Source organism: Pygocentrus nattereri, chromosome 13 (assembly GCF_015220715.1).
Source record: "Pygocentrus nattereri isolate fPygNat1 chromosome 13, fPygNat1.pri, whole genome shotgun sequence".
Taxonomy (NCBI): Eukaryota; Metazoa; Chordata; class Actinopteri; order Characiformes; family Serrasalmidae; genus Pygocentrus; species Pygocentrus nattereri.
This window is the reverse complement of record NC_051223.1, coordinates 4799299-4826267: the sequence shown is the minus strand read 5'-3', so window position 1 is coordinate 4826267 and position 26969 is coordinate 4799299. Positions and strand designations below refer to the sequence as shown.

The following is a 26969-nucleotide window of genomic DNA, read 5'->3' as shown; positions in this document are numbered from 1 at the left end:
AAAGTGTAAGGAAACCTGATGTACCGACCTGTCAGTTTTATTATGCCAGATAATACGCCTGACATCATGGAGCTTAAGGATGGTTGAGATATCCCCGACCTGTCTGCTAATTCCCTCTGAAAGCAACCAGTTGCCAGGAATCCAAGGGTTGTTAACACCTGTAAATGGACAGGTATTGCCCGATTTCGTAGTGTTGGTCTCTCCAAATCTGGACCCAACTCAGCACACAGTGTCAAGAGAATTGCTCTTGGAAACCTAAATCGGCTCATTAACCAGTCATCATCGTTTGCAAAAAAATCATGATCTCGAAAAATACGTTGTCGCCTTATTTGGCGGCTCGCTAGGTCTTCGAGTAATGCCAAAAAAGCCATTATGACAGACAGCGCATCAGTCGATCTTGTCTATTTATATAGCTGTGATTTACTGCAAATAGTTACAGCTGTTAATTATCTCAAAATATTAACAACCAATTTCCCTTTACTGTATCTTTATTGCTTTATTATTAGTTCCATTTGCTGTCGTCATGATGATGATGATGATGATGATAATAATAAAATACGTTTTATTAAGTACCCTTTTAAAACGTGTTTAAAAGTGCGAAATAAAACAATATGTAGAATTAAATTAACCTTAATTAAAATGCAGAGTGAAATAAAACCAGCTAGAATAAAATAGTACTACAAATAAAGTCGAATAAGATACAGCATGCACTAAAACCTTAAACATACAGACAAAAAATAATGACTGCAAATTAATTAATAATTAATTAATATGTGTTTGTTAATCTTTGTTAATCCTTCTGTTCTTAATCTTGATCTATTCGGGATTAACTGATGCGTGAGGATGGTTTGCGCATTTACTTGCAATTCTCTATTTAACCAGATGATGTCACTATTTCCCCACTCTCTCTATCTCTCTCTCCGCAAGGTTTTACAGGTTTACGGCAGCTCTAGAGTTTGTTTAAACTACGCACGTTTTTACGCCACGTACTTTTTTATAAATCACAGTTTTTTGCGCAAGATGTTGCGTGCGCACATTTCAGACCCGTTTTTGTGCGTACGCACGCTTTATAAATGAGGCCCCTGGTCCTGACTGGACTCCAGCATGGGCTCAGTTTAAAGGCGTACGGAGCTCAGCTGAGTGGGCTCACCTTAAATGAGTCATGTTAACTAATCAGCCACGCGTACCCCGCACGGTGGCGAGTGGGCGGAGTCGGTCATTTATAGCCCTAATCACGCGCGTTGTGGCTCAGTGGCTCAGCGGCGTCATGGCGCGCTCCGCTCTGTACTGCAGTGAGGGGACATCATGTCACTGCTCATCCTTTGCTCATGCTGTCTGTGAAGGAATCCTGGCTCCTCTGTCTTCATTCTCAACATCTATTCCTTTTCCTGCTTTTTCCCTTGTAGTGCTGCTGGGGTTGTGCATGAGCTCTTCTGCTCAAGGTAAGTGTGTTGTGGATGTGTGTGAGGGGTTTAAATGGAATTTTTAATGAAATATTTTATAATTAATATGGATTATTTTACCTACAGGGTGTATACATACATACATACATACAAACATTGTGAATTTCCCCACTGTGGGACTAATAAAGGATTATCTTATCTTATCTTATCTTATCTTACACACACACAGATTATATTATATACGTACATGTACAAAACCTCTTATCTCCAAAATGGGAACTTCAGAGGAGAAGGAGAGAGCATCCATTACTGTCAGTGTAAGTCAATGAAACAAAACTTCTTTGAACGTGATATTAGGCCATTTATTTTGGTCCATTCATAATGAAATTTACACACAGTGTAAAGGTAACAGACACTTTCAAATAATGCCAAAAACTGAAAATCGACAAAAATGGAGAGATGAGGTTTTGTTCTGGCAGCAGTGATATATGTGTGTGTTATATGTATATAAATATACACACACTCAATATTTTATATATATATTTTATATATATATATATATATTGCTGCTGTCAGAAGAAAACCTTGTATCTCCAAAATAGTAACTTTACAGTAGAAGGAAAAAATATTCTTCACTTTCAGTGTAAGTGAATGGAACCAGAATTTTTCCCATGTCATTTTGGGTAATTTCTTTTAGGTCATTCATCATAAAATTTACAAACAATTTGAAGAGTAACAGATCCTTTCAATTTGTGTCAAAAACTGAAAAATGTCAGAAATGGAGATACAAGTTTTTCTTCCAACAGAAACAATATATATATATATATATATATATATATATATATATATATATATATATATATATATATATATATATATATATACACACACACGCATTACTGCTGTCAGAAGAAAACCTCATATCTTCATTTTTGGTGTTTTTCAGTTTTCGACATAGTTTGAAAGTGCCTCTTACCCTATATATTGTGTGAATGGACCAAAGGAAACGTCCCAAAATGACTTGGAAAAAAGTTTTTTTTCCTTCCACCAACAGAGATTTATATATGATTAAAATATGCATGTGTATATCAATATAATATATATATATAATAGTCTCTGCATATATATTGTACTGTGCGAAAGTCTTAGGCACCCAAGATAAATAGATTCAAAATCTATTTATCTGTGTAGTTTGTGTTTATTTGCTGAGAAAAGTGTTATTTGAATAAACAAAATTTATGGAATATTAATTATATATATATATATATATATATATATATATATATATATATATATATATATATATATATAAAATAAACAGTGATTTTCTGGATGTTTTTGTGTAACGTGGAGCGAGGTAGTGGACGCATGTGCAGAGGTAAGCAACATTTATTGAGGGCAAATCCAGGGTCGTGGTCAAAACAGTCCAAGGTCATGACATGACAAAACCAGAATATAATCAAATACATAGAGAAAACATCAAACATAGAGCAATACATCAAACAGGGCTAGGACAAAGACCAGCAAACACTAAGGGCAAACACAGGGCTTAAATAACAAAGGGAAGACGAGGGAACAATCAGGTGCGGAGTAACCAAAAAAAGGGGCAGGACTTAAACCAAAACAAAGGCACATGGACAGGACTGGGAGGGGCCAACCGTGACAGTTTGTTTACCCATCTCCAAGCGTCTCCTCCTCGAGGAAGCCCAGTATTATATGTAGTTAAAAAGCATCTCCTGGTTTGACCAATCAGTGCTCAGTAAATTGTGCTCATGATGTCATTGATGATATTGACAAGTGGGTGATTCATCATTGCATCATAGGCCATTCACTGTGACTGCTGCATCGGATTGTGCAATACTGCCCGAGTCTCTATCTGATGAAAGAACTAGGCTGACTCACTTTTCAGGACTTTGGGGAAAAATTAGAGGCTGCTTTGCTGGATAGCACCTTCTGTGGGGGAAAAAATCTCTCAGCTTTCTTTTGCTGAGTGGTAAATGCTCTCAGGTTTTGTGCTGCTACTTCAAGTGCTATAGTAAGCAGTGGTGTGAGTCTGCTTGACTTTTTATCTCACAATGGACTTTGTCCTCTTGTCTCTTTGCAGCTTTTTGCAACAGTACTGAGAAATCCAGGTATGTATTCTTTCTTCTTTAAGAGAAGATCTAGATACGAGGTCCAAGCTACAACAATGAATGTCACAATATGTCAGTTTTATGTGTATAATACAAGCCAGATAAATGGGAATAAATAAGTTCTCTGTTTTTTACAGCCAGCTGTGTGGAAACCTGTTTTATGATGTTAAGAAATACACCTGTTGTGACGGGAATATAACTCAAGGTGCTTTCCTGTCCTGCTGTGGAAGAACTGTCTACAATACACTGGAGAGTTCTTGCTGCAACAGTAAGTAGTTGGTGCTTTTTCCAGATAAAGGGATATTCCAATATGATCTTCACATATTGCATCATACATTGTAACAGGGTTGAATAGTCAAAACATCATTGTCCGTAAATTTGGTAGAATTATGTTCCCTGACTAAAGGTACTGACATGTACCCTTGAGGGTCCCACCTCAATGACAGTTTTGTATCTTTTCTGAGTGTGTGGGGGACGTGTTTCTTTTATTTATTTGCTTTTTTCTAGTTGACATTCCTATAAAATATATTTGCAATCAGCTAATCAGGATTATGTTCAATTTTATGATCACTGCCAGGCTGTTTTTCCTAACAGCTCCATTATAACATGTTCAGTTTTGTATCCAAATAACTTTTGCTTTATTAGCAAACTTGCCCATGTTTGATATTTGGATGATCCAACTGGCATGTAATGTTGCTGTTCTGGCAAAAATACAGTTTACAGTTTTATACGCCCTTTTCACAACAAACAGAAGCGCATGAACACTTTGTAAAACTAGTTCTGCTCTTGACTTACGGACAGTTTTTAACCTCAGAAAAACAGACGTTCGTATCACTTCAGCAAAGGTGTCACTTTATCTTTGCCATAGTTGCCAAGCTTGAAATTCGAGGATGTGTCCAGAATGGTTGGAGAACCAAACACACCACAGTGTTAGACTCCAAACTAAATAAAGGACATAAATGCTTTGTGCAAAAATTCCTTCACAGCAACACTATATTTCCAAAAGTATCCGCTCGTCTGCCTTCACACACATATGAAATTGAGTGAGATCCCATTCTTAATCCATAGGGTTTAATATGATATCGGCCCACTCTTTGCAGCTATAACAGTTTCAACTCTTATGGGAAGGCTTTCCACAGGGGTTAGCAGTATGTTTATAGGAATTTTTGGCCATTCTTCCAGAAGTGCATTTGTGAGGTCAGACACTGATGTTGGACGAGAAGGTCTGGCTCACAGTCTCCGCTCTAATTCATCCCAAAGGTGTTCTATGGGGTTGAGGTCAAGACTCTGTGCAGGCCAGTCAAGTTCTTCCACACCAAATTCGCTCATCCATGTCTTTATGGACCTGCTTTGAGCACTGATGCGCAGTCATGTTGGAACAGGAAGGGGCCGTCCCCAAACTATTCCCACAAAGTTGGGAGCATGATATTGTCCAAAATCTTTTAGTCTGCTGAAGCATTAAGAGTTCCTTTCACTGGAACTAAGTGGCCAAGGCCAACTCCTGAAAAACAACCCCACACCATAATCCCCCCTCCACCAAACTTTACACTTGGCACAATGCAGTCAGACAAGTACCGTCTCCTGGCAACCGCCAAACCCAGACTCATCCATCAGATTGCCAGATGGAGAAGCGTGTTTTGTCACTCCAGAGAACACGTCTCCACTGCTGTAGAGTCCAGTGGCGGCGCTTTACACCACTGCATTCAACGCTTTGCATTGTGCTTGTTGATGTAAGGCTTGGATGCAGCTGCTCAACCATGGAAACCCATTCCAGGAAGCTCATCCCCTATGAAATGGGACCCTCAAATAAAAAAGGACATTATTTTATTAGCAGCTACAAGCGGTGCTCTGTAGGTGACCCTGTCATTCTGCAGTGATAGCAGAGGAGTTTTCAATGGGCACTGCTGTGTCTGACCCACTTAAACCAGCACAACAAACACTAGCACACCACCACTACATCACTGTCACTGCAGTGCTGAGAACGATCCACCCCCCAAATAGTGCCTGCTTTGTGAGGGTCCATGGGGGTCTGGACCACTGAAGAACAGGGTAAAAGGGGGCTAACAAAGTATCAGAGAAACAGAAAACAGAAACTACAAAGTGCACCTATGTAGTAAGTGAATGATCAACTACCTAAATAGTACCTGCTCTGTGGTGGTCCTGTGGGGGTGTAACGGGGAGCGAGGTAGCGGACGCATGTGCGGAGGTAAGCGACTTTTATTGAGGGCAAGTCCAATATCAGGGTCGTAACGGTCCAGGGTCATATAGCCAACACGAACAGATCGAGTTTCCGACATGACAAACAGCTGGATAAGGCAAACAACACCAACACGACGAGCACACAACGACCAGCGAAAACAAAGTGTTTTGTAAACCAAAACACGAACACATGGACAGGACTGGGAGGGGCCAATCGTGACAGGGGGGCCTGACCATTAAAGAACAGGGTGAACAGGGGTAATAAAGTATGCAGAGTAACAGGTGGACTATAGTCTGTAACTATCAAATGTTCAGTCTTTGTACAGTCCTTTTACATTCTGCACAGTGACATGCTCCTGTCTCAGATCAACAAGACAGAGCAGATTAGAGTGTAACAATGATGCAATGGTCACCAGCTGTGCTTGGTGCTCATAATTTATTAATAATTTATTGGCCAATTGCCAGTGTGGCTGTCTCAGGAGAAGATGCTGCCTCAGTTTCACTTGCAGGAATCTGCAACTCCAGATGAGGATCTGAAACAGTTCATAATTGCTACAAAACTGTATCATCAGTGCACCTCAGCTACAGCTTGTTACACACAAAAGTGCCTAGTAACAGTTTCGGTTCTGAGTCTTTAACTTTATTTGACATACAGCTCAGAGATTGTTTCCTGTCTTGCTTGTGCATATAACATCCATGATTTCTTTTGCAGATGAGGTGACGGTTGGTTTGAGCCAAACTGTTTCATATTGCTGCAGATCCAAGGCGTACAACCCCCTCAATCAGATCTGCTGTGGTGGAAACATCTCGAACAAAACGTCTGCTCACACAGCATGCTGTCACTCAGGTAGGCAAAGTGCAAAAGCAATGTCTGTTCAAGAAATTAAAATGTGGTTATCAGACTGGTCCTCATACTTCAGTGCCTCCCAGCTCCTTGCACATATGGTTAGAGCCGAAATGGGGACCGCCTGGGTCAGTCTGAGAACCCTTGCAGTGGGTTAAAAAAGGGCTGGGTGTTACTGTGATTTTACTATGCGTAGTGGGAATGAGTGGGTGATATGGCAATAATATAATATCACAATATAATATGTATCACAGGGGTAGTTTTCTGAAGTTTAACAGGATGGAACTGATAAAAGTTGCTTTTGATAAATGTCTGATAAATGTCCGATTAAAATGTTAGCATTTTTATTCAACATTTTGCTAAATGTGCTTTACTGGGTGCAGTTAAATAGGATGAATTATGCTGTCTTCAATGAAACATGCTCTTCAAACACTGACCAAACTTACAACTGATATTGTAATTCATCACAAAAAAAAAACAAAACATCATTCTATTGCACACACCTAACGCAATGTTTCAGCAATGAGTTAGGGGTGGGCAAAATTACTCATCCTGAGTAATCCCACCTCCATGTATCCAGGCCAAGAGACTAGGCAACGAAGCTGAAATAACTTGGATTTGACTCAACGATGGAAAATCACTGTTGAACTTTTATTCAGTTCTTATTTAGCCGCACTCACTGTTGCTAAATTGTCAGCACTGATGTTTCATGTTGAAACAGTGTTTACTCTGATTGTGCAGTGTTGATTCGACATTGAAAGCATAGTAAACTCCGCTCAGGACAAATTTGTTGATACCCTTACAGCTCAGTGAGACAATCCCCCATTCCTCCTCTGAAGTGATGAAGTTAAAAGCAATTGTTTATGCATACCTGCATGCCTTTGGTATGTCGTAGAGCAGGGGTTGCATCCCAAATGTTAAGAAGAGCCATTTTGTCCTTTCAACAAAAATCAAACGACCTTGGCAGCCACAATATTTTTTGTTCATTTTACCATCCTGGTTGTAAATATGTCTCAGTATGTGCTAATGTATTAGTATCGGCTAATAATTATAATATAAATGAAAACACGGACTTGCTTTGCTCTGCTTTAAGCTTTAGCTCAGCTGTAGCCGCCTTTCTCGCATCTCCGGCAGAGATTTTATGCAAAAGTGGAATAGTTTCTTGTAACAGCAACAGGTTAGTAAGTGTCAAGTGGGAAAAGAGACAAACTATTGCTCATTTTACAAAGCTATTCTAAAATGGCCTGGACTGATTTGTTGGTACATGTAGAAATGCTTACAAATAAATGGATTATAGTGATAAGTTAAACAGTTTTTTTTAATTAGTATCACATATGCTTTCCATCTTATAATCAGTCATTCAGCCTATTTAATTGGAGAACATATTCTGCTTTATGTACACCACAATGTACACTGGCCACTGACATAAATAGTAAATCTGTGCAGGGCACAATGAAGTCTCAAGACTATAAAGGCGTTCTGGAGCAAAATGTAAATTTTTTGCATTATGTAACACAAACGAGGAGGACAGTCATAGGACCGTGCTTCCAAGGACCTGCCATTCTTGGCTGGAACGAAGCTTCTGGAAAGTAGCATAATGGTTATCATTTTTACGCAAGGTTGTAATAAGCAAGGTTCAGGTGACATAAAAACAAGCAAAGCATCAAAATAATTATTGCACAAACTAGACAGGGTAGAAAAATACCAGGGAAAAATCAATGTTGTCTTTAGATAGTCTTGGACCTGGAGTTCATCGGTGCAATTATATTAATTTCTTCTGCTTACCAACAGTTGACTGCTTTACTTTCTTAAGACTGGCTGTGAGATATTCCATGCTAACTATACAAGCTACACACTTAAAAATGGTTCTACAAGGGTTCTTCATAAGGAAAATTGTTCTATATAGAAAAGGGGAAAGGGTTCTTCTATTGTTATAATTGTTATATATATATATATATTCTTCTATTGTTTTTTCTATTTTTCTATAAGAAAAATAGAAAAAGTGTTCTTCTATTGTTACGATGTCAAATGCTAGGGCCAGGAACAATCGACCTGAGAAGGGCAAACATAAAAAGATGGTGAGACACGGAAATTAGGGAGCAACTAAATTTTGTATTTGACAGAGTTTTTTTGTCACACCACCTGAAATGGACCTACAAACCAGGGCTGAGGTTTTTTTGCATGGCAAACTGCATTGAAATACCAGTGTCTCCCTGCAGCAGCAATCTGCCTGCTCCTTGTGCCGCCTCTGAGCTCTGTCAAAACGAAAGTGAGCAGTCTCCCAGACTCACTCAGCTTTTGACAACCACAACTCCACACCTGGTGCCTACTCACACCTAAAGGAGTCACACCTGTGGAGGAGTGGCGAATGAAGTTCTGGGCATACACCACCCATTGCAGAATTTTTTCCCATTAGTTAGGCTGGTCATGATCAAAGGTCTTGGCTCTTGGTGCATTCCACTTGTCCATTGCCCTGAGCATGGAAACCCAGAAAAACTGCTCACAGGCAAACTGCCACGCCTAGCCTATATGTCCCAATCTTATGGCTGTATGGGCCCAAACCAGTAGTTTGTTTCATGAGGCACATAGAGACGATTGGTGGGGGAGTTAGCAGGGACAGGTTAAGCCCTACAAGCCCTACAAATCTTCTCCTCCACCTCCCACATTTTGGGTGCTGCAAAAACAGACTGGGGCAGAATTGTTTCAGATTTCTGTCTTATGAACTGATTGAATGGTGAAATTGAATGCAAGGAATGGCTCCTGGGCCCCCTCTAGCAAGTTCCTCCTGGCCTGTTTGCCAGTCTGAAATGAGGGGGGCTGCTATAGCTCTGAAGTTCTGAATAAACTGTCTATAAAAGCAAAACCCTTTAAGCATTGCAGATCTTTCATATTCCGCAAAAGAGACCACTACAAATCATTCCCCATGGTATTTAACAGTGGTGTTAAGTCCACTCTCCATCTTTTTTAGGACACAGAAAACTCTAGCTGATGTTGGAGAAGTAGATGGCCTAATAAACCCTTTAATGCCTCATCCACATCATTTTCCATGGATTTACATTCAGTTGCAGACAAAGGATAAACTTTGGCTTAGGGAGGGACAACACCAGCCAGGAGCTCTATAAGCACAATCAGTAAGGTGATGAGGTGGTAGCGGTGTGGCCTTGGTTTTCCTAAAAACCTCAAGCATATTGTAACAGACCAGGGGAATACTAGGGGCTCTCTACAGAAGTAGATGCATATGGGAAATCATGGAATTTTACTACACATGGGGCAGACAAGGATATAATGTGCTCTTGTTGCCAGGATATGATGGGGTTGTGTAGCTTGAGCCAAGGTAGCCCTAAAATTATTTTGTGAACTGTGGTGCATGCAACTATAAAGTTGTAGTAGTTCCTGATGTGCACTATATTTCCAAAAGTATTCACCCATCTATCACCCATCCAAATAATTGAATTAAGATTTTACAATCACTTCCATGGCCACAGGTGTATAAAACAAGCACCTAGGCCTGCAAGCACCTAGGCCTGCAGACTGCTTCTAAAAACATTTGAAAGAATGGATCAGTGAATTCCAGCATGGTACCGTGGTGGGACGCCACTTGTGCAACAACTCCAGTCATGAAATTTCCTTGTTACTAAATATTCCACAGTCAAAGTGGAAGTGATAGGGAATGACAGCAACTCAGCCACTAAGTGGTCGGCCACGTAAAATGACAGAGCGGGGTCAGTGGAGGTCACCAACTTTCTGCAGAGTCAATCACTACAGACCTCCAAACTTCATGTGGGCTTCAGATCAGCTCAAGAACAGTGTAGAAAGCTTCATGGAATGGGTTTCCATGGCCGAGCAGCTGCATCCAAGCCTGCACAGAGTCTTGACCTCAACCTGCGTGAATACCTTTGGGATGAATTAGAGCAGAGGCTGCGATTCTTCTGGAAGAATGGTCAAAAATTCCCATAAACACACTCCTAAACCTTGTGGAAAGCCTTCCCAGAATGAAAGAATGGGATGTCACTCAAGTTCATATGCGTGTGAAGGCAGACGACCGAATACTTTTGGAAATATAGTGTATGACTCCCACAGTCATGAGTCAGTGACATGTATGACCATGCCTTTGCCCACAGGTTGACAATCCATGGCATGAACGACCTCCTTGTCAATGAAGTTTCCCAGAGCTCCTGAGTCTAGCAGGGTTGTGAAGACAGGAAATGCAGGGCAGTGGAGAGTAATAGGAACAAAAAAGACTTGGGAACCAATCAACAAAAAAAGAGAAGGACTTACCCAATATTCAGAAGAGGTTGGATCTTGGGGTATAGTAGATGTAGACTGCTTGGCTTTGGAAGGGCAATTCTTAATGTGGTGGTTAGGTTTTCCACAGTAGAAGCACAGACCTAGTTGTTGACACTGCTAGCGCTCACTAGAGGGCAGCTGAGTGATTCCAAGTTGCATGGGTTCTGGAACTGATTCAGCCCTTTCTGAAGCAGCAATAAGCAAACAAACAGGTTTGTCTCTCACATAGCAGACTATCTAGTTGGATGGTCATCTCAGTCAGAAGCAGATTTGTTGCCCTGCTTGCTGCTTGATGGCTAAGATTTTCTCATCCCCTTCCTCGCCCTCTACTGGGTGGTCAAAAACTGCTTTAATCAGAGATGAAAACTGTCATAAGATGAAATCTCCTTACCCACTTTGTCCTATACCACTATAGCCAATGGGTGTCAGAGGAATTGGCTGCTGCTCAGCTTGAATAATTTGAGGAGGGTTAATGGCAGCAGAGGGATTGTTAAGAGGGGTGAGATGTTGCAGCGTTCTAGCGTTCTATCCGTGATGCGACTGAGGTTCTCCATCCTCTAATGGTGATCACCCAGGAGTGGGCCTTGGCTGGTTTATGCCTCCATAGCTCTGAAGCCCTTGCTGCAGCCATAAACAGCAATGTCTTCTGTCATAGAAACTAGCAAAATACCAGAGACCTCACCAGAGTGACTGGAAGACACAAGCCAGCTTTTAAAACTAAGGGCTGAAGAGGTCCAGGTGAAGGAAGGCAGGGCTGGTACTCAGAAGTCTAGCAAGGCTGAATGTGGGAGAGAGGTGGGTGGAGCCTGGGTGTGGTATGCGCCTTTCCTCTTGGCCCGAACTCCATGTTGGAAAAGATGATTGATTGCTTGATTGACTGCTCATTACTCTAACACAGTGTTGTTTCTGGTTCTTTGTCTGTTCAGTTTATAATCCTACCACAAACCTTTTCTCCTTCACAGAGTTATATGACCTAAAGACACATTTGTGCTGTAGAAAAACTGTGTTTCTTAAAGAAACAGACAGTCATGTGTGCTGTGGCAACACAACATTCGACAAACTCATGCAGTGTTGCTGTCCGGACAATCTTGAAGTGGAGAATCGAGACAGCACATGCTGTAAACAGAATTTGGAAAGAGGTTTGTATAAAGATGTGTGTAGGTGCTTTCTCTGTAGATCCATTTGGCATTGTCAGTTGAACAGATCATGTGTAATATCACCCTCAGATAACGTCAGAATCAGAGACTAGCCACAGAGTTATAACTGAAGTGATGTTTGTGAGTTTTAAAGTACAACTGTAAAACCACATGAATGGAACTCAAGCTGAGTCTTAAGTAACCTTAACCTCTTAATAACCCTTTATGCTCCAGGTATTATTCACTGTTCATGTAAATTATGACTATGAAGAGTTCTAACTTTTTACCTTAAATCATTGTAAATGGTGTTTTTCTTTATTCTGTTGCTTCACTCACATGCAGAGAGCAGATTTCTGCCAAATGCAAGCCAGCCAGCAACTTCTGTCCTGCACCTGTAAGTTTGTCTCTCTATAACCAGGGGAGTCGGGGAGCCAGCAGGAGTAAACTGATGTGGAAAGAATTGGCAGCTATGTTTGGGAAAAGATAAGCTCTAAGACTTTGTTTCATTGGTTTCATTGAGTTGGTTTTATGCATCGAACCCACCTCTGACCAAACTGAATTGAAAAGTGATTCTAAAACATTCTGAAGATAAAACGTGAGCTAACTATGCCATTTTACTAGCTACTTTGTTTTGTGTTTGTTAGTAAGTACTCCAGACATTAGTAGAGCAACACTTGAATTCGGGGCTGGGTTTTATTGGTGGTTTATCTGATGTAACAGGCTGTCGCATGGCATATACTCACGGAACAAGATCAAGTCTGGCTCCACGAGACTAAAACAAGAACTACAAAGAGCACTAACGTTTTGTGCCAGGTTCCCAGTTCAATTACAGTCTTGAGACAGACTCAGGTACCTGCAATACTAAACTGTAGTTATCATATATCATATAGTTATCGCATCTCCAGCAGGAAACGTTTGCTCACAGTAGGATAGTTTCTCCTAGAATGTCTCTCAACATTCAACTTTTTCGAGGCTGAAGTCATTTCTCATTTACCAGCTTCTTGTTCAAATGTTTCTGTTCCACATTAAATGGTGCCTGAGGCGCCAGAATGTAACTGCTGCACCATTTAAGGTGAAACAGAAAATTCAAGCAAGAATCTGGCAAATGAGAAGCTTCATGACTTTTTAGTGTTTGACAGTTTCTTGTTTCAGATTAAACGTATCAGGAAACCAGTTGGAGGGATTATAAATGCAAATAAGTCCATTCATCTCCAAAATATCGATGTTCGTCTTAAATCTTTCTCTTTGCCTTTTTGTTAGCTACTGGGTAGGCGAGATGCTGTGACCAGCATTTTGCACACCAATCTTCTTGGTTAAGAGTGAATTAGTAGTTCTACATTAACTCCAGCGTTTAAGACCATTTATTGTTAAACTGTTTTTGAATGATCAGCAGAGCTTTATTTTACTGTAAAGGAGGATTACTTTATTATTACATACAAACCTAATTCTGCTGTGGAGCCACAACAGGGCAGCAATAGTCACATGTGGCTGACCCCTGTTGTAGGGTGTTCTCAGTCCCAGTCATCTGCACATATTGTATTTTTCCAGTGCTGACCGACAGCACAAACATGTGCCATGCATGGTCCATAAGACTGGGATTGAGAACCACTGTTCTCAGGAGCATGAGGGCTTGCTAATGTTGAAGCAGTTTTCAGTTACTCATGCTTAAACATAAATCATGATGATGTATGTGTGTGTTTGTGTGTGTTTGTGTGTGTCAGGCTGAAGGACAACGGAATAGTGGATTCTCAAGGTAAAGCATTTATCATCAGCAACAACAAGTAACATTGTGTGCAAATAATGTCATCAACTTTATCGCAAAAAGCTATGAGCTCAGTGCCTCTTTCAGTAGAAAGGCTGGTATAGAGCTTCTGCTGCTGTTTTTAGTGTCTCACAACCCACTGATTAGACTGGCTCTGATATTCAGCCAGACTTCCAGAAGGTCCGGACTGATGTTTTTGGAAAACGTGATTAGTTGATTTCTCCATCATATATTAATTTTGCTGGTTAAACTAAAATACTAGGCCTTCAACTCGATTTCCTGATCAATGGGAAACCTTGTTTAGCCATATCTACCTAAATACCACAGAGAAAAACATCCTTGGCTGTTTTGGACGTTTATCCTTCTTGTTTCCATCCAAAACCTTACAATGAAACAAGAGTAGCACTGTAATACTTGCAGAGTGTGAATACAGGCATGATTCTATTGAATAAAAATGAACTAAAAATACAGATGTGCATTATTTAGTTCTCCAAAACCTTTAGAAATCATTCTCTGAAGGCCCAGAATGCTTGGTTTAGCAATGCTTATGTTTAGTTGTTTAAAATGGTCACATTATAGAATGACACTCTTGAGATATTATTGGTACTTTATTGGCAGAAGTTCCAATGTTGCTGTGATATGTGCATCTGTGTCTGGTCAGGATTACTTCAGAATCTTCACAGGCAGCTGGCACCCAGGAGCTAAGAAGCTACTGGAACACAAACCAACCCACTAGCTTTATTCCCAGGGACCTGAGTAAGAAGGCAGCAGGCACGATTAATGACTTCCTGTTCTAAAGGCCTCCTGAATGTCTGGCATGGACTAACTTGAACACTCAAAGCAACACTGAAAAAGAGCAACCGCAAGTTTTTATGTGGTCCATGTCCCGCATGCTCTCTAATGCTTTTGTAGAATTTTCTCAGCCTTGCAAGATTACACGGCTGTCGAACACCCACACTGTGCAGCTAATAGAATGCTTCCAACACAATGGAAATTGAAACTGTCCCATTTGTTGAGCTATGAATCACGCTCCCAAATCCTATCCTCTTCCTGTCTTTTTCGGCCAATGCCTGCCGTGAGTCTTGTCCTCTCACCGTACTCGTAGTACTATAGGCATCACGAGCAATGTAGTGTAGTTATTTGTCTTTCAGCACACTGTGTAGAATTGTGATTTTTTTTTAAATCACTCCATGGTCTTACTGTGTCCCCTCCCTTCTTCTTCCTCCCTCTCGCTCACTTGCTTGCTCACTTGGTCTACACTTTCCCGCAGACTCAGTTCACTCCAACACACTCTACTGCGGATTGGAGCCTTACAATCCCCTTGAAGATGTCTGCTGTTCAGGGAAGCTGGTTGCAAAAAAATCTGGGGTCACTCAAGTAAGTCATTGTTTTTTTGGTTTTGGTTGACTGCAAGGTTAAAATGGGCACTGTGAAATATGACTGTCATTAACTGATTAAATCTGATTGACTTTGATTCTGATTGATGCCTTTTTTAGTCTTTTTTAAAATCTTTGAAAGTCTATGCATGGGTAGTAATTGTTAAGTCCATTTTTATTGTTGTGGGCATTTTTGTTTCGTGAGCTATAAAACAAATAACAAAAACAAGAGGTAGATTAATTTATGATTACGGGAGTTCTATAATATGGGACAACTGGTCCTCTTCCTGGTCATTGATTTACTAAGGTAGTCATTTTCAAACTGCTTCTCAGGGCCCCCAGACCGATGTGGCATGAATTGGGACCTAGCAAAACCCCTCTTGGGGGGCTCTGATAGCAGGTTTGAGAACCACTGTACCAAGGTGTGTCTCTTTTGCAGTGTTGTGGTGCGGAACCATACGAACTGTCAGAAGAGGGAGTGATGTGTTGCGATGGACACCTTTACCGTGACCAGCCAGCTGGCTCCATATGCACTGGGAATGTACCGTACTCTCCACACAACTACACCATCTGCCAGAAACATGTGCACCTACCAGCAGGCCAACAGTGCTGTGGAAAGAAAACCTTTGACCCCCATGAGGAGATCTGCTGCAATGGACGCAGGTACAAGACATCTGACCTCTTGATTGAAAATGTCTTTAATTTGTCATTTTGCAGTTATTTTAAAATGTAGACTCTATGAAAGGATAAAGCATTGTGTATGGCCCCATCAAGACCGCTTGAACTGTAGATATATAGAGGATATTCAAGCTTGGTCTTAAGAAATTGATGTCTTTTTGCATGAGACAGTAGACATGGCATGTTAAGGATGCTACAAAAGCCATTGTTTTATTGCAGATCAGGCAGACAGGCACAGCAATTTGTGATGGTGATATACACTCACTGGCCACTTTACTAGGTACATTATGTTCAATTGCTTGTTAACACAAATAGCTAATCAGCCAATCACACGGCCACAACTCAATGCATTTAGGCATGTAGAGGTGGTCAAGACAACTTGCTGAAGTGCAAACCGAGCATCAGAATAGGGAAGTGTAATGGGGATCCTGCAGGGATCAAGGTCTACTAGTTTTTAATCTCCTCAAACAGATTTTAAATTCACAAAGACTTTTATTTTGAAAAATAAACTGCAACAAATGTTAATAAACAACTGAGAAAAAAAAATTGTATACTTAATGTAAAATGATTGTGTTGAATACGTTGTTGCAGACACTGTGGTAAATTAAAATTTATTCACTAATCTGCTACACCAATTGCAAAAAAGTTGGGATGCTGTGTAAAATGTAAATAAAAACAGAATGCAATGATTTGCAGATCTCATAGACCCATATTTTATTCACAATAAAACATAACACATATCAAATGTTGAAAGTGAGACATTTTACCATTTCAAGAAAAATATTAACTTGTTTAGAGTTTGAAGGCAGCAACACATTTCAAAAATTTTGGGACAGGGCAACAAAAGGAAAAGTCTGCCGGAGGAGCAATTTGCCACTAACTCACTCAACTGAGTATAAAAAGTGCATTTTAGAGAGGCAGAATCTCTGAGAAGCAAAGATGGCCAGAGGTTCACCAAACTGTGAAAACTGTGGAACAGTTTTCTAAAAAATGTATAAAAAATGTAAAAATATCTAAAAATCATGGAACAATTTCAGGAAAATGTTCCTCAAAGTAAAATTATGACAACTTTGGATATGTACATTACATAATATCAAAACATTCAGAGACTCTGTAGAAATCCCTCTATGCAAGGGACCAGGCTGACGGTTGCCTAGGATACTTCTGGCCTTTGGGCCCTCAGGCAGCACTACATTGAAAACAGGCATGATTCTGTACTGGAAATCTCTGCATGGGCTCAGGAACACTTATAGAAATCATTGTCTGTGAGCACAGTTTGACATGCAATCCACAAATGCAAGTTAAACCTGTATCATGCAAAGAAGAAACCATATATAAAAAGAATCCAGAAATGCTGCCAACTTCTCTGGGCTGAAGCTCACTTAAGATGGACTGAGGTGAAGTGGGAAAGTGTCCTGTGGTCCAGTGACTCAAAATTTGAAATTCTTTTTGGAAATCATGGACACTGCATCCTCCATGCTAAAGACCTCCCAGCTTGTTATTAGTACACACTTCAAAAGCCAGCATCCATGATGGTATCAGGTTGCATTAGTGCACAGTGTATGGGTTTCTTGCACATCTGTGAAGGCACCATTAATTCTGAATGAAATATACAGGTTTTGGCAACACATGCTGCCATCCAGACACTATCTTTTTCAAGGAAGGCCTTGCTTAAGGCCTTGCAGACCTTTCACCAATAGAAAACATTTGCCGCATCACAAAATGAAAAATCCAGCAAACAAGGACTGTTGAGCAGCTATAATGCCACATCAGACAAGCATGGGACAACATTCCTCTCCCAAAACTCCAGCAATAGGTCTACTCACTTCCCAGATGTTTACAGACTGTTGTTAAAAGAGGGTGATGTTACAGGTCATGGCCCTCTCCCAACTTTTTTGAAATGTGTTGCTGCCATCAAGTTTTAAAGGAGTTAATGTCTTTCATGAAATGGTAAAATGTCTCACTTTCAACATCTGATATGTTTTATGTTCTACTGTGAATAAAATAAGGTCTATGAGATTTGGAGATCATTGCATTCTGTTTTTATCTACATTTATTTACATTTTGCACAGCATCCAAACTTTCTTGGGATTGGGGTTGTAATTTACAAAGGATAATGAAAGAAAGAAATGAAGGAAAAATAAATAGCAAGTAAACTGGACAGTCAGTGGAAAGCCAGCAGTGAAAAGAGGCATTTTGTGGCTTTTACTGGGCTGCCAGTATTCACGTTGAAAATGCACAGCTTAGTATATTAAGGTCACAAGGACAGTTTTCTCAAAACACTAGAAACCTCATCTTCGAATATTCCTCATCAATAATCAGTGGAAGTATTGTCCAGCTATAGGTACTTGGGTGTACACCTAAGTAGCAATCTTACCTGGAGTAATAACACTTCCAGCCTGATCAGGAAGGCACATCAGTGCCTCTACTTCCTCAGACGGTTGAGGCGTGCTGGACTCAGGAACTCAGTCCTCACTTCATTTTACAGATGTGTGGTGGACACACTTTTTGTCCCGCTCCCCTCAGGTAGGAGGTTGCGGAGCATTAAGAGTAAAACAACCAGATTGAGAAACAGCTTCTTCCCTGAAGCCGTAAGACTCTTAAATTCCAATTAGACAATCACTGCAATGGCACTTCATGTCCACTTATTTATCTCTGCTGCTGTACAAAATCAGTGCCTCTACTACACGTCACTTTATACATGTCACTTTACACATCTCCAGTATTAAGATGTACACCTTCTACCTCGTACTCATGCTGCTGTGTTTCATGCTGCTGTTATTTGCACCTTGCTATTTATTGTTTATTGTTACTTTTGTTCTTGGGAGTTAACTGGGACCTTGAGTACACTATTTCATTCCACCTCATGTACCACATGTGATGCGATTGACAATAAAGCCTTGTCTTATCACGATAAATTGATGCCTTTAAAAAAAACTTTGCCTTTCATTCATCTTGTTTCTGTGACAAAGCTCTATACTGACATATTAGGCCTGATAATCAATGATGCCAGTCATTTCTTTAAAAGAAAATATTCCATTAATTACTTTTAGATATCACCCAAGCCTAATACTGACTACTTTTTTCCTCTCTAATCTCAGCTATAAAGGGTCAGAGAAGTACATGGCCTGCTGTGGCTCTCATACTTACAATGTCAGTGCTGGTAAACACATTTGCTGTTCTGGTCACCTCCATAAACTGACACACCTGCAGAATTATGAAGAGGCTGGATGCTGTGGTCCTCTACTGCTGAGCAGTAAGGAGCAACAGTGCTGCCACTCAGCAGAGAACACTCTGGTCTATAAGATCCAGCCTGGCCATTCCTGCTGTGGCCACTGGTACTACAATATGTCCCTCTGGAGCTGCTGTGCCGGACATCTCATTCCCAAGCCAACACATGGCTCACAGGCAAAGATGGAAGGTATGAAGCAACTTACATTCTTGAGTGGACACAGAGATACATTTGAAGCTTTTGTTGTTTATCATTTTGTATGAAACGTGTCAAATTGTTGTCTGAAACATAAGGACAGGATATAATTGCTTCATCTTTTCTAGGCATTCCTAGACTCTTTTCACCTGTTTTTCAAGCTAATTGATATCAGCTGAGCAAGCTCCATCATTAATTGTTATCAACAGCTGCATTATAGTGTGATTAATCAGCATTTCGATCTTCTGCCAGAGTCAAAGCTTATTCGACCCTTGTTGGACTACAGCAAGTCTGCCATTTGCAATAAGCCAGGTACTGATATTTTATGCAATGAACGTTTCAGTATTGTTCAGGCCCTGCTTCAGTGCTATTTCTTTAACCTTCACTTTTTCTTTCATTACTTTCTCTGTCTCTGTCTCTCTCTCTCTCTGTCTTTCTTTCCACCTGGGCTGAAGTACTGTACCAGTTACCCCTCTACAAAGGTCATTTGTCATTTCCTATATACATTATGACTTTGAAACTAAAGTGGCAGTGGGCTAGATTTCACCAAAGCTCAGATTTTAGCAATTGTCAGTGGGGTAACACTTTTATTTTATTTATACCTTTTGTAGATACTTAATTTACCATGAAGTTACATTCAAATACATATCTACTAAATTGACCATCATTTTCTTTAACTTTAAACCTGGCTCTAATGCTAACTCTAACCTTAACTCAACCCTCACCCTGGTCCAAATCCTAACCCTGATCCAAATCTTAATACTAATTAAGTTTCAATATTAATTAGTTTAATATTTAATATTAATTAGTTTCAACAGATAGTTTGTTAACAATTTGAACATCTGTAAATAATCTATAGGGGATTGCAGTGGACTATCCAAATAAAGTGAGACTGTCAGTGTATATAGTCAGTATATAGTCATATGTCACTTATAGTCAGTATAACCTGTTTTCCACTGCAGTAGTAGAATGACCCACATAGTAAATTAACTGGTCAGATTGAATTAATATTCATTCGCTGTTGTCTGTGATTCCAGTGCTGTTGGGAAGGGTGGCGAGTGTAGCGGTAAAGCACAATGGACGCTTTGTAGTGCTGAAGGAGGTGCTGGAGGTGAATGCCACTGATGTGACATCCTGCAGAAACTCTCTAGAAGTTGGACCTTTGGACCACTGCCTCTTCCCTGCTCTGAAGCTGGGCAGGACCTACCTCTGGACAAAAAACACACTGAACAAATATGAGCCCTTGGCCAGTGTTATCGGCCTGAATACTCCCATTCACACCATCTTGAGCCTTTGTCAGAGTAACCGTATGTGCTATTCTACTTAACATTCAGGCCAAATTCACTCAGCCTGCAGAAAGTAATCCTTCACAAGGCAATTCAATGGGAATGATTTGGCACTTGCTAACCATACCCAACACAGGTTCTTTAGTCTGGTTAGCAAAAAAAGAGCCATGAAGAAACAATTCAGAGAACACTTATGTAAAGTAGGACAGTTTTGCTCACCATTACATCACATTGTATTTTGCTTCTAGGAAACACAAGTGCCTTAACACGAGTGCATTGCCAAGGATATGTTGTTAGGATGTAATCAAGAAGGCAGAGACGTCTAAAGTGCAACTATAACTAGGCTAACAACTCTAGGTGCTGTTAACAAGCACCAAAAACAATGAAAAGAGAAAAGCTTGTGTAGAAGCCCACAAGTCATTACTGTCTACCACTGCGCTGGTAGCTCCTCCAGTGTTAGCTTTAGCTAAATAGTTCATCTGAAGCAGCTTCTGTTACTCAGGTAGCGAAACCAAAACCTTCAGTGATTTTTTTACTTCTCTGTTTTTGAAATTTTAGGTAATCTACCACAGCATGAGTAAAATAAAAATTGAGAAATGTAGGAAAAACATCCAGTCATACTTTCTGTGATGTAATATACTCCAAGAACTAAAAGGTGAAGACCACATATTGAATTAAAAAGTAAAATACATTTTTCAATTTCATAAGAAACATGTTTTTTTTTAAGAATACAGATACACATAGGTTGGATGGATAAAAGAATGGATAAAAAATGGTTGAAAATAATATCAACTGGTCAACACGTTCACTCACACGAACTCACATAACCTCAGAGGCAAATGCTTAACTGAGTCAAAAGCTTAAAGAAAGAAATCAACAGGGTAAAACTCTAAAAGTAGAGGTGGGGTGAGAGCAGTCATAGAAAAAAAAGATTATTTTTGTGCTCCATAAAAAGTAGATTACTACCGATGCCTAAAGCAAAAAAAAAAAAATTAATATTATAGAGAATAAATGGAGAAGGAAGAAGCATTAGGTCTATATACAGTATTTATTCTATTAAACAGAGTAAGACGAAAACAGACACAAATCGAGTACATGTTTCAGCTTATTGCTATTATCAGTGTCCATCAAGCAACTTTCTTGGCCTATATCCTTATATCCTATAAGACCAAGACAAATTAGTGGGAAATTGGTTAGAGCAGTTATACCTTTATGCAAAATACATCTACATATACAATTGCTGATTCATCACTACTGATCAAAACTACTATATCGCAGACTTGGATGGGCTCAGAAACAAAACTGAACACTGTGTCATTGGTGAGATTCAGTCAACAAAGACAGTGTCTATCATGCAGGTCTTAATGACATTGGCAGAGTCACTCTCAGTCAGGCTCAAGACTTTCCTGACTGGTCACCTTTCACCCAGTTATACTATGATGAAAATACCCAGTTTCAGCTCCTGTATCATGTCTGGTGGGCATAAAAGACCTTATTTCATATCACAGCATCTTTCTCAATAGTAATATCACAGGCCTCGTTTATGGATACTTGAATATCAAAATCAGTGGAAATGCATAACCCTAATATGCACTATGATTAAATGTATACATTTACGTTAATTCTGTGATGCCACATCTGCCATTGCAAAACTAAGAGCATTCCAAAAAACTTCCATGTAGTCAGTCAACAAAATGAGGTGTGACAACAACATTATTACCCGAGGTCACAGTATCTTGCAGCGCAGGACTAATTTTCAGCGTTGCACATGGGAGCGGGTGGGGTCCCAGCCCACTGTATGTGGGTGGGTGGGTGCAGGATGAAATCTTGCCGGAGCGGGCGGGCGCAGGACTGACAAAACAGTCCCGTGCAGACCTCTATTACATACAAACAACTTTATGGCATACACTTTATCAGTGTTGTCGCTGACCCACTGCCATCAGTGTGGTTTTCCTCCTGATTTAGCATCACTCAGGTCTGCACTGGCCCAGAATGGCACAATGCAGCTGTGGCAATTGCTCAGCCCAACAGTGGAAAAGAGGTTATAATTTACTACCCTCCTCCTTTCTTGCTTCTAAACCCTTTACAACTACGGATGAACTTTGTGGTAGGTCTCCTGCCAAGAAAAACTGTAGCAAAAACTTTTAATGATTGTTTGTGTTTATCAGTTTATGTCAGAAAGAAATGAAGTTCAGAATGATCAAGTTCAGTTCACTTGACTGCATAAGAAGCCACAGAGGACATGATCAGGTGGCGTCTGATTGGACATAATCCGTGTGACTTGTGTAGTCCATTTACAGAAAACACAAAAAATGTGTCTTTGTCCTTTGCTGTCAATAAATTTGGATTATTGATATAATGTCAAAAATAACTAAATATGGGAGCAACATATTGTACAAGCGTCTCCAATTCATAGTTACTGTAGCCATGTTTCCCTATCCTAAAACTATGTCCTGTTTCAATATGTTTTTTAAAAGTGCCCTCACTAATTTTAATTCGCCCCTTGGATGTGGCCACTTGTAGCACAAAGGAGGTGGGAACGGCAGGGGGTGAATTATTTAACCCTTTACACGGACAGGGCCTGCTGGTGGACCCAATGTTTTATTACACACTTCTATAACTTGTAGTGACAAAAAAAAGCCTGGGACTTTAAGGGGTTAATCAGAATCCCTCTTGGTAGTCTTGCAAACTCAGCCCTGTAAAATTCCTGGGCACTCAAACAGTGGCTTGATTTTTTGCTAATTCACTTCACTACAGAACCTAGTCCCTATGTTGCGGGTAATCCAAAGCAGCAGTTGTAAACATGAAAACGCTTAAAGTCCAGAACATTTGGCATCTAGGAATGGAATTCGTTTTTCCTAGACAGACAGCTAAAACCCAGGATGATCCAGGAATCCTGGATGAGTAGCAGCCCTAGCCCTTGGCCAGGTTACCTGCAGTGAGCTAATCAGCTAGCCATGCAAACCTTTTTCAGATGTCACACATTTAGTGAATTATTGCTTTTATTGATGTTGTTGATATTTTTGGGTTGGAAGTTACTGCAGGCCCTCTTAGCTACTTAGCTAGTTTAGTATTGCAGTGAGCTCAGAAAATAGGGAACACATTATTTGGGTTTATTTTCTTGAAGGATTCTTATAGCCAAAGCAAAAAGAGCCTTTTGCTTACGCTGGTTCATGCTTATTTCAACAAGATAAACTAGGCAAGTTTATCGCTAGGCTGCACCCTCAAATAAAGCGGAAATAGCTGTTTTTATGCGAAAAATAAAATGATTTCATCTGGACGCGGTTTATGGATATTCTAACACGAAGCACATCTTAATGCAGTGTGTGAACAGTCTGAAGCGGGCAGCATATTTCAAATGAAAACAAGGTTTTGTACCTAATGTCTTTTTGACGAAACCAATGGGACGGGGTGCACTGCTTGCTGAACAGTACACCTGTACTCTAGATATTTGTTCAGAGACTTTGTTCTCCCCTTGAATGCGATTGGCCCGCTGCATGAAGGGGCTTCAAGCAGTCCTGAGATAGAGTTCTTTTTAGGTTATATATAATTTGCTTTCATTTAGTTCTCTTGTCGTTTGACGTTTATACTGTTGGCTTTATTCTGCTTGTGCTTAAGTTCTCTAAGCCCGGTGCATGTTATAGACACCAGTGAACATAATCGTGAAACACTAATTTATATATCTTTACATTTTCATACACTTTATATATCTGTCTATGTTTGTGATGTGTGTTACGCACCTTAAGCTGATTATACGCTTAAAGATTACTCAGTGCTGTGCATGGATTTCTTCCATGCTGTTACATCAGCATTAGGCTAAAAGGACTTGAAAATGGTTTCAGGCGACAACTTTATGCATTGATGAGGATTTCATATGCTACTTGTGTGCATTGTAGAATGTGACAAGGCCAGTGCACCACTCAGTAGTTTTGTATAAGATAAGAAAAGATGAGGCTTTATTGTCATTCGCATCACGTGGTACATGGGGTGGAATGAAATAGTGTACTCGAGGTCCCAGTTAACTCCCAAAGTAAAGTCTAGTCATGTATAAACCTTCATTTAAAAGTATTCAAATAAAGTGTTTAAGAAACATCAGAATGTAATGTTTTTTTGCATTTATTTCAGTGTAAAACATCACGGCTGTCGGAACAGGATCTTTTTTGGACATAGTTTGAAAATGGCAGCTGCTGTTTACATCAGACTAATGGCAAACAAATTATTAGAAATGCTTCTTAACATAGATTAAAAGTTAAGATGGTTTTTCATTCTCCTGGAAAGTTACTTTTAGTTTTTTAGAATTAACTGAAAATGAGTCAGCTTGCATTTTTAAGGAGGTATTAACTTCAGGCTCCTGCAGATGCCATTGCATGAGGATGATTGGGCTATAAATATCTGTAGGTTGTGCCACAGGATTCATAGATGGAGCTGTCTTTATGCTGGTGGTGATAGGAACCAGGGGTTGTGATATCTACAACACAGATATAGCCATTTTATATTTTACATAAACTTAAAAAAGTTATATAAAGGGTTCTTTGGTGAACTATTGATCTTGCAGTGGGTGGTTTTAAGCCAAAAGCTTACATCTCAAAACTACTAGAAGAAAACATCTCAGGCATCTGGCAGCATATTCAAAATCATGTCACTGAACTACTTGCAAGGAAGCTTTTAGAGGCCTTCAAATCTTCAGATGTCTGGTTCCTATCACCACAACTGTGAGTTTCTCTGGGATGGAGCAATTCACACTGAACCGCTCTGAAAGCTCTGTTTACATCTTATAAGCATTTCAAATTAAAAGCTAAAATATGCAGGACTGCACTCATTGTGCAATCATTAACTTTATACAGCTTTTACAGCTGAATCAATGTGAACAGATTCTCCAATTGTGTTGCAGCATTTAAAAACAGCATTAACTTGGAGTTCATTTAGTTTGCTAACCTTAAGGTTTTACTTGTTAGAGCAAAAAACAATCACTTCCCTTTTATCCTTGTCGGATGTACGTTTACTGGCCACTTTATTAGAAACACCTATCTTGTTAGTCCACTAGGTTTACAGTTAGAAACTGTAGCTCAGTTTGTGTTAGCTATCTTTTAGCCTTTCATCAGTGGTAAGTTCTGACCACATTACCACTGCTGACAGGATATTATTGGTTGAAAGGCAATTTTCACCCCAGCACTGCTAGCTTGTTACCTACTGCAAACTGCCCTAATCATAATAATCACACACACACACACATACATACACATACACACGCACACGTTCCAAGCCGATTATCCTCCTAGGGAGAGCTGGAGCCTATCCCAACAGTCATTTCTCTTTCAGAGAGAGGAGAAATGTGCAATTAGACCAGCTGTGTACCTCAGATGAGGAAAAACTATGAAGTCAATGAAATGGGGATCCAGTCAGTGGTACTACGGGTGCAATGGGCACACTTGCCCAGAGCAGTGGGCAGCCCGGGGAGCAGTTTGGGGGTTAGATGCCTTGCTCAAGGACACCTCAGTCATGTACTGTCGGCTCTGGGAGAAGGAGAAGGAGCTACACTTCTTGTTTTAGCAAAGTTCATCAGTCAGTCAGTCAGTCAGTCAGTCAGTGAATAAGCAAAAATGCCTCTTCTAGACCGGCCCACTAGATAGTCCAGCCAAAAGAGCAGTACCAGTCTACTGCTGGCAGTTGAGCAAACTACACATAGTGAGAGCAAATTGTTAGAACAATCATTCCATGTTTAGGCCAAAGGCTGTGATTTGCATTGTTTATTACACAAAGAACAGGAAGTACAAAACTACTATTAGTTTATTAGTTTAAAAACAACTAATACAATGACTGAAACACCCTCCTTCCATTCAGAACAAAGCAAGTTACAGGGTCAACCAATAGGCAGCTGAAAGGTCACTTAAAGAAACTTTCAGCTTTCATTTCATTAAAACAAGCATTCAAAATGAAGAGAAATATCACATCAAACAACAAAAAAGAACAAAAAACAAAGAACCTGAAAAAAGGTAAAGAAACTCTTTAATTAGAAATGTCATGATTGGCCCCTCTCACTTCTGTCCATGTGTTCATGTTTTGGTTTAGCCCCCTTGTCTCATGACTCCGCCCCTGATTGTCTCCACCTGTTTTCCACCTGTCCCTCATTTTCCATGTGTATTTAAGCCCTGTGTTTGCCCCTTGTGTTCACTGGTTATTGTTTGATTGTATCGGTCTCTGTTGTTTGCTCGTCATGTTTGTACTGTTTGGATCATTGGGTGTTTATCCCGTCATGTCTGTCCCCTGATCGCTTTGTGTTGCATCTATGACCTTGGACTGTTTTGACCACGACCCTGGATTTGCCCTCAATAAAAGTCGCTTACCTCAGGACTTGCGTCCGCCTCCTCCCTCCCCGTTACAATAAACAACGTCTGTGTACTTAAACAATGCAATCACTATTCTCTTCAACCCTGATGGC

At 40.1% G+C, this 26969-nt stretch overlaps 1 protein-coding gene across 2 annotated transcripts; it reads left to right on the top strand.

Annotated features, from left to right (window-relative positions):
- The first annotated feature begins 1271 nt into the window (after positions 1 to 1271).
- LOC108431416 (galaxin-like) lies at positions 1272 to 26878 on the top strand. Of its 2 annotated transcripts, XM_017704539.2 has the most exons (13): positions 1272 to 1442; positions 3508 to 3535; positions 3673 to 3803; positions 6447 to 6581; positions 11828 to 12004; positions 12344 to 12395; positions 13723 to 13754; positions 15034 to 15140; positions 15579 to 15802; positions 18919 to 19238; positions 19497 to 19556; positions 19700 to 19726; positions 20282 to 26878. In XM_017704539.2, the coding sequence occupies exons 1-13, from the start codon at positions 1424 to 1426 to the stop codon at positions 20569 to 20571; spliced, it is 1602 nt and encodes a 533-aa protein (XP_017560028.2). In that variant the 5' UTR covers positions 1272 to 1423; the 3' UTR covers positions 20572 to 26878. The 2 variants fall into 2 exon arrangements, with proteins under 2 accessions (XP_017560028.2, XP_037400216.1); XM_037544319.1 differs by lacking the exon at positions 19700 to 19726 and having other exon boundaries at positions 1274 to 1442.
- Positions 26879 to 26969: the final 91 nt, after the last annotated feature.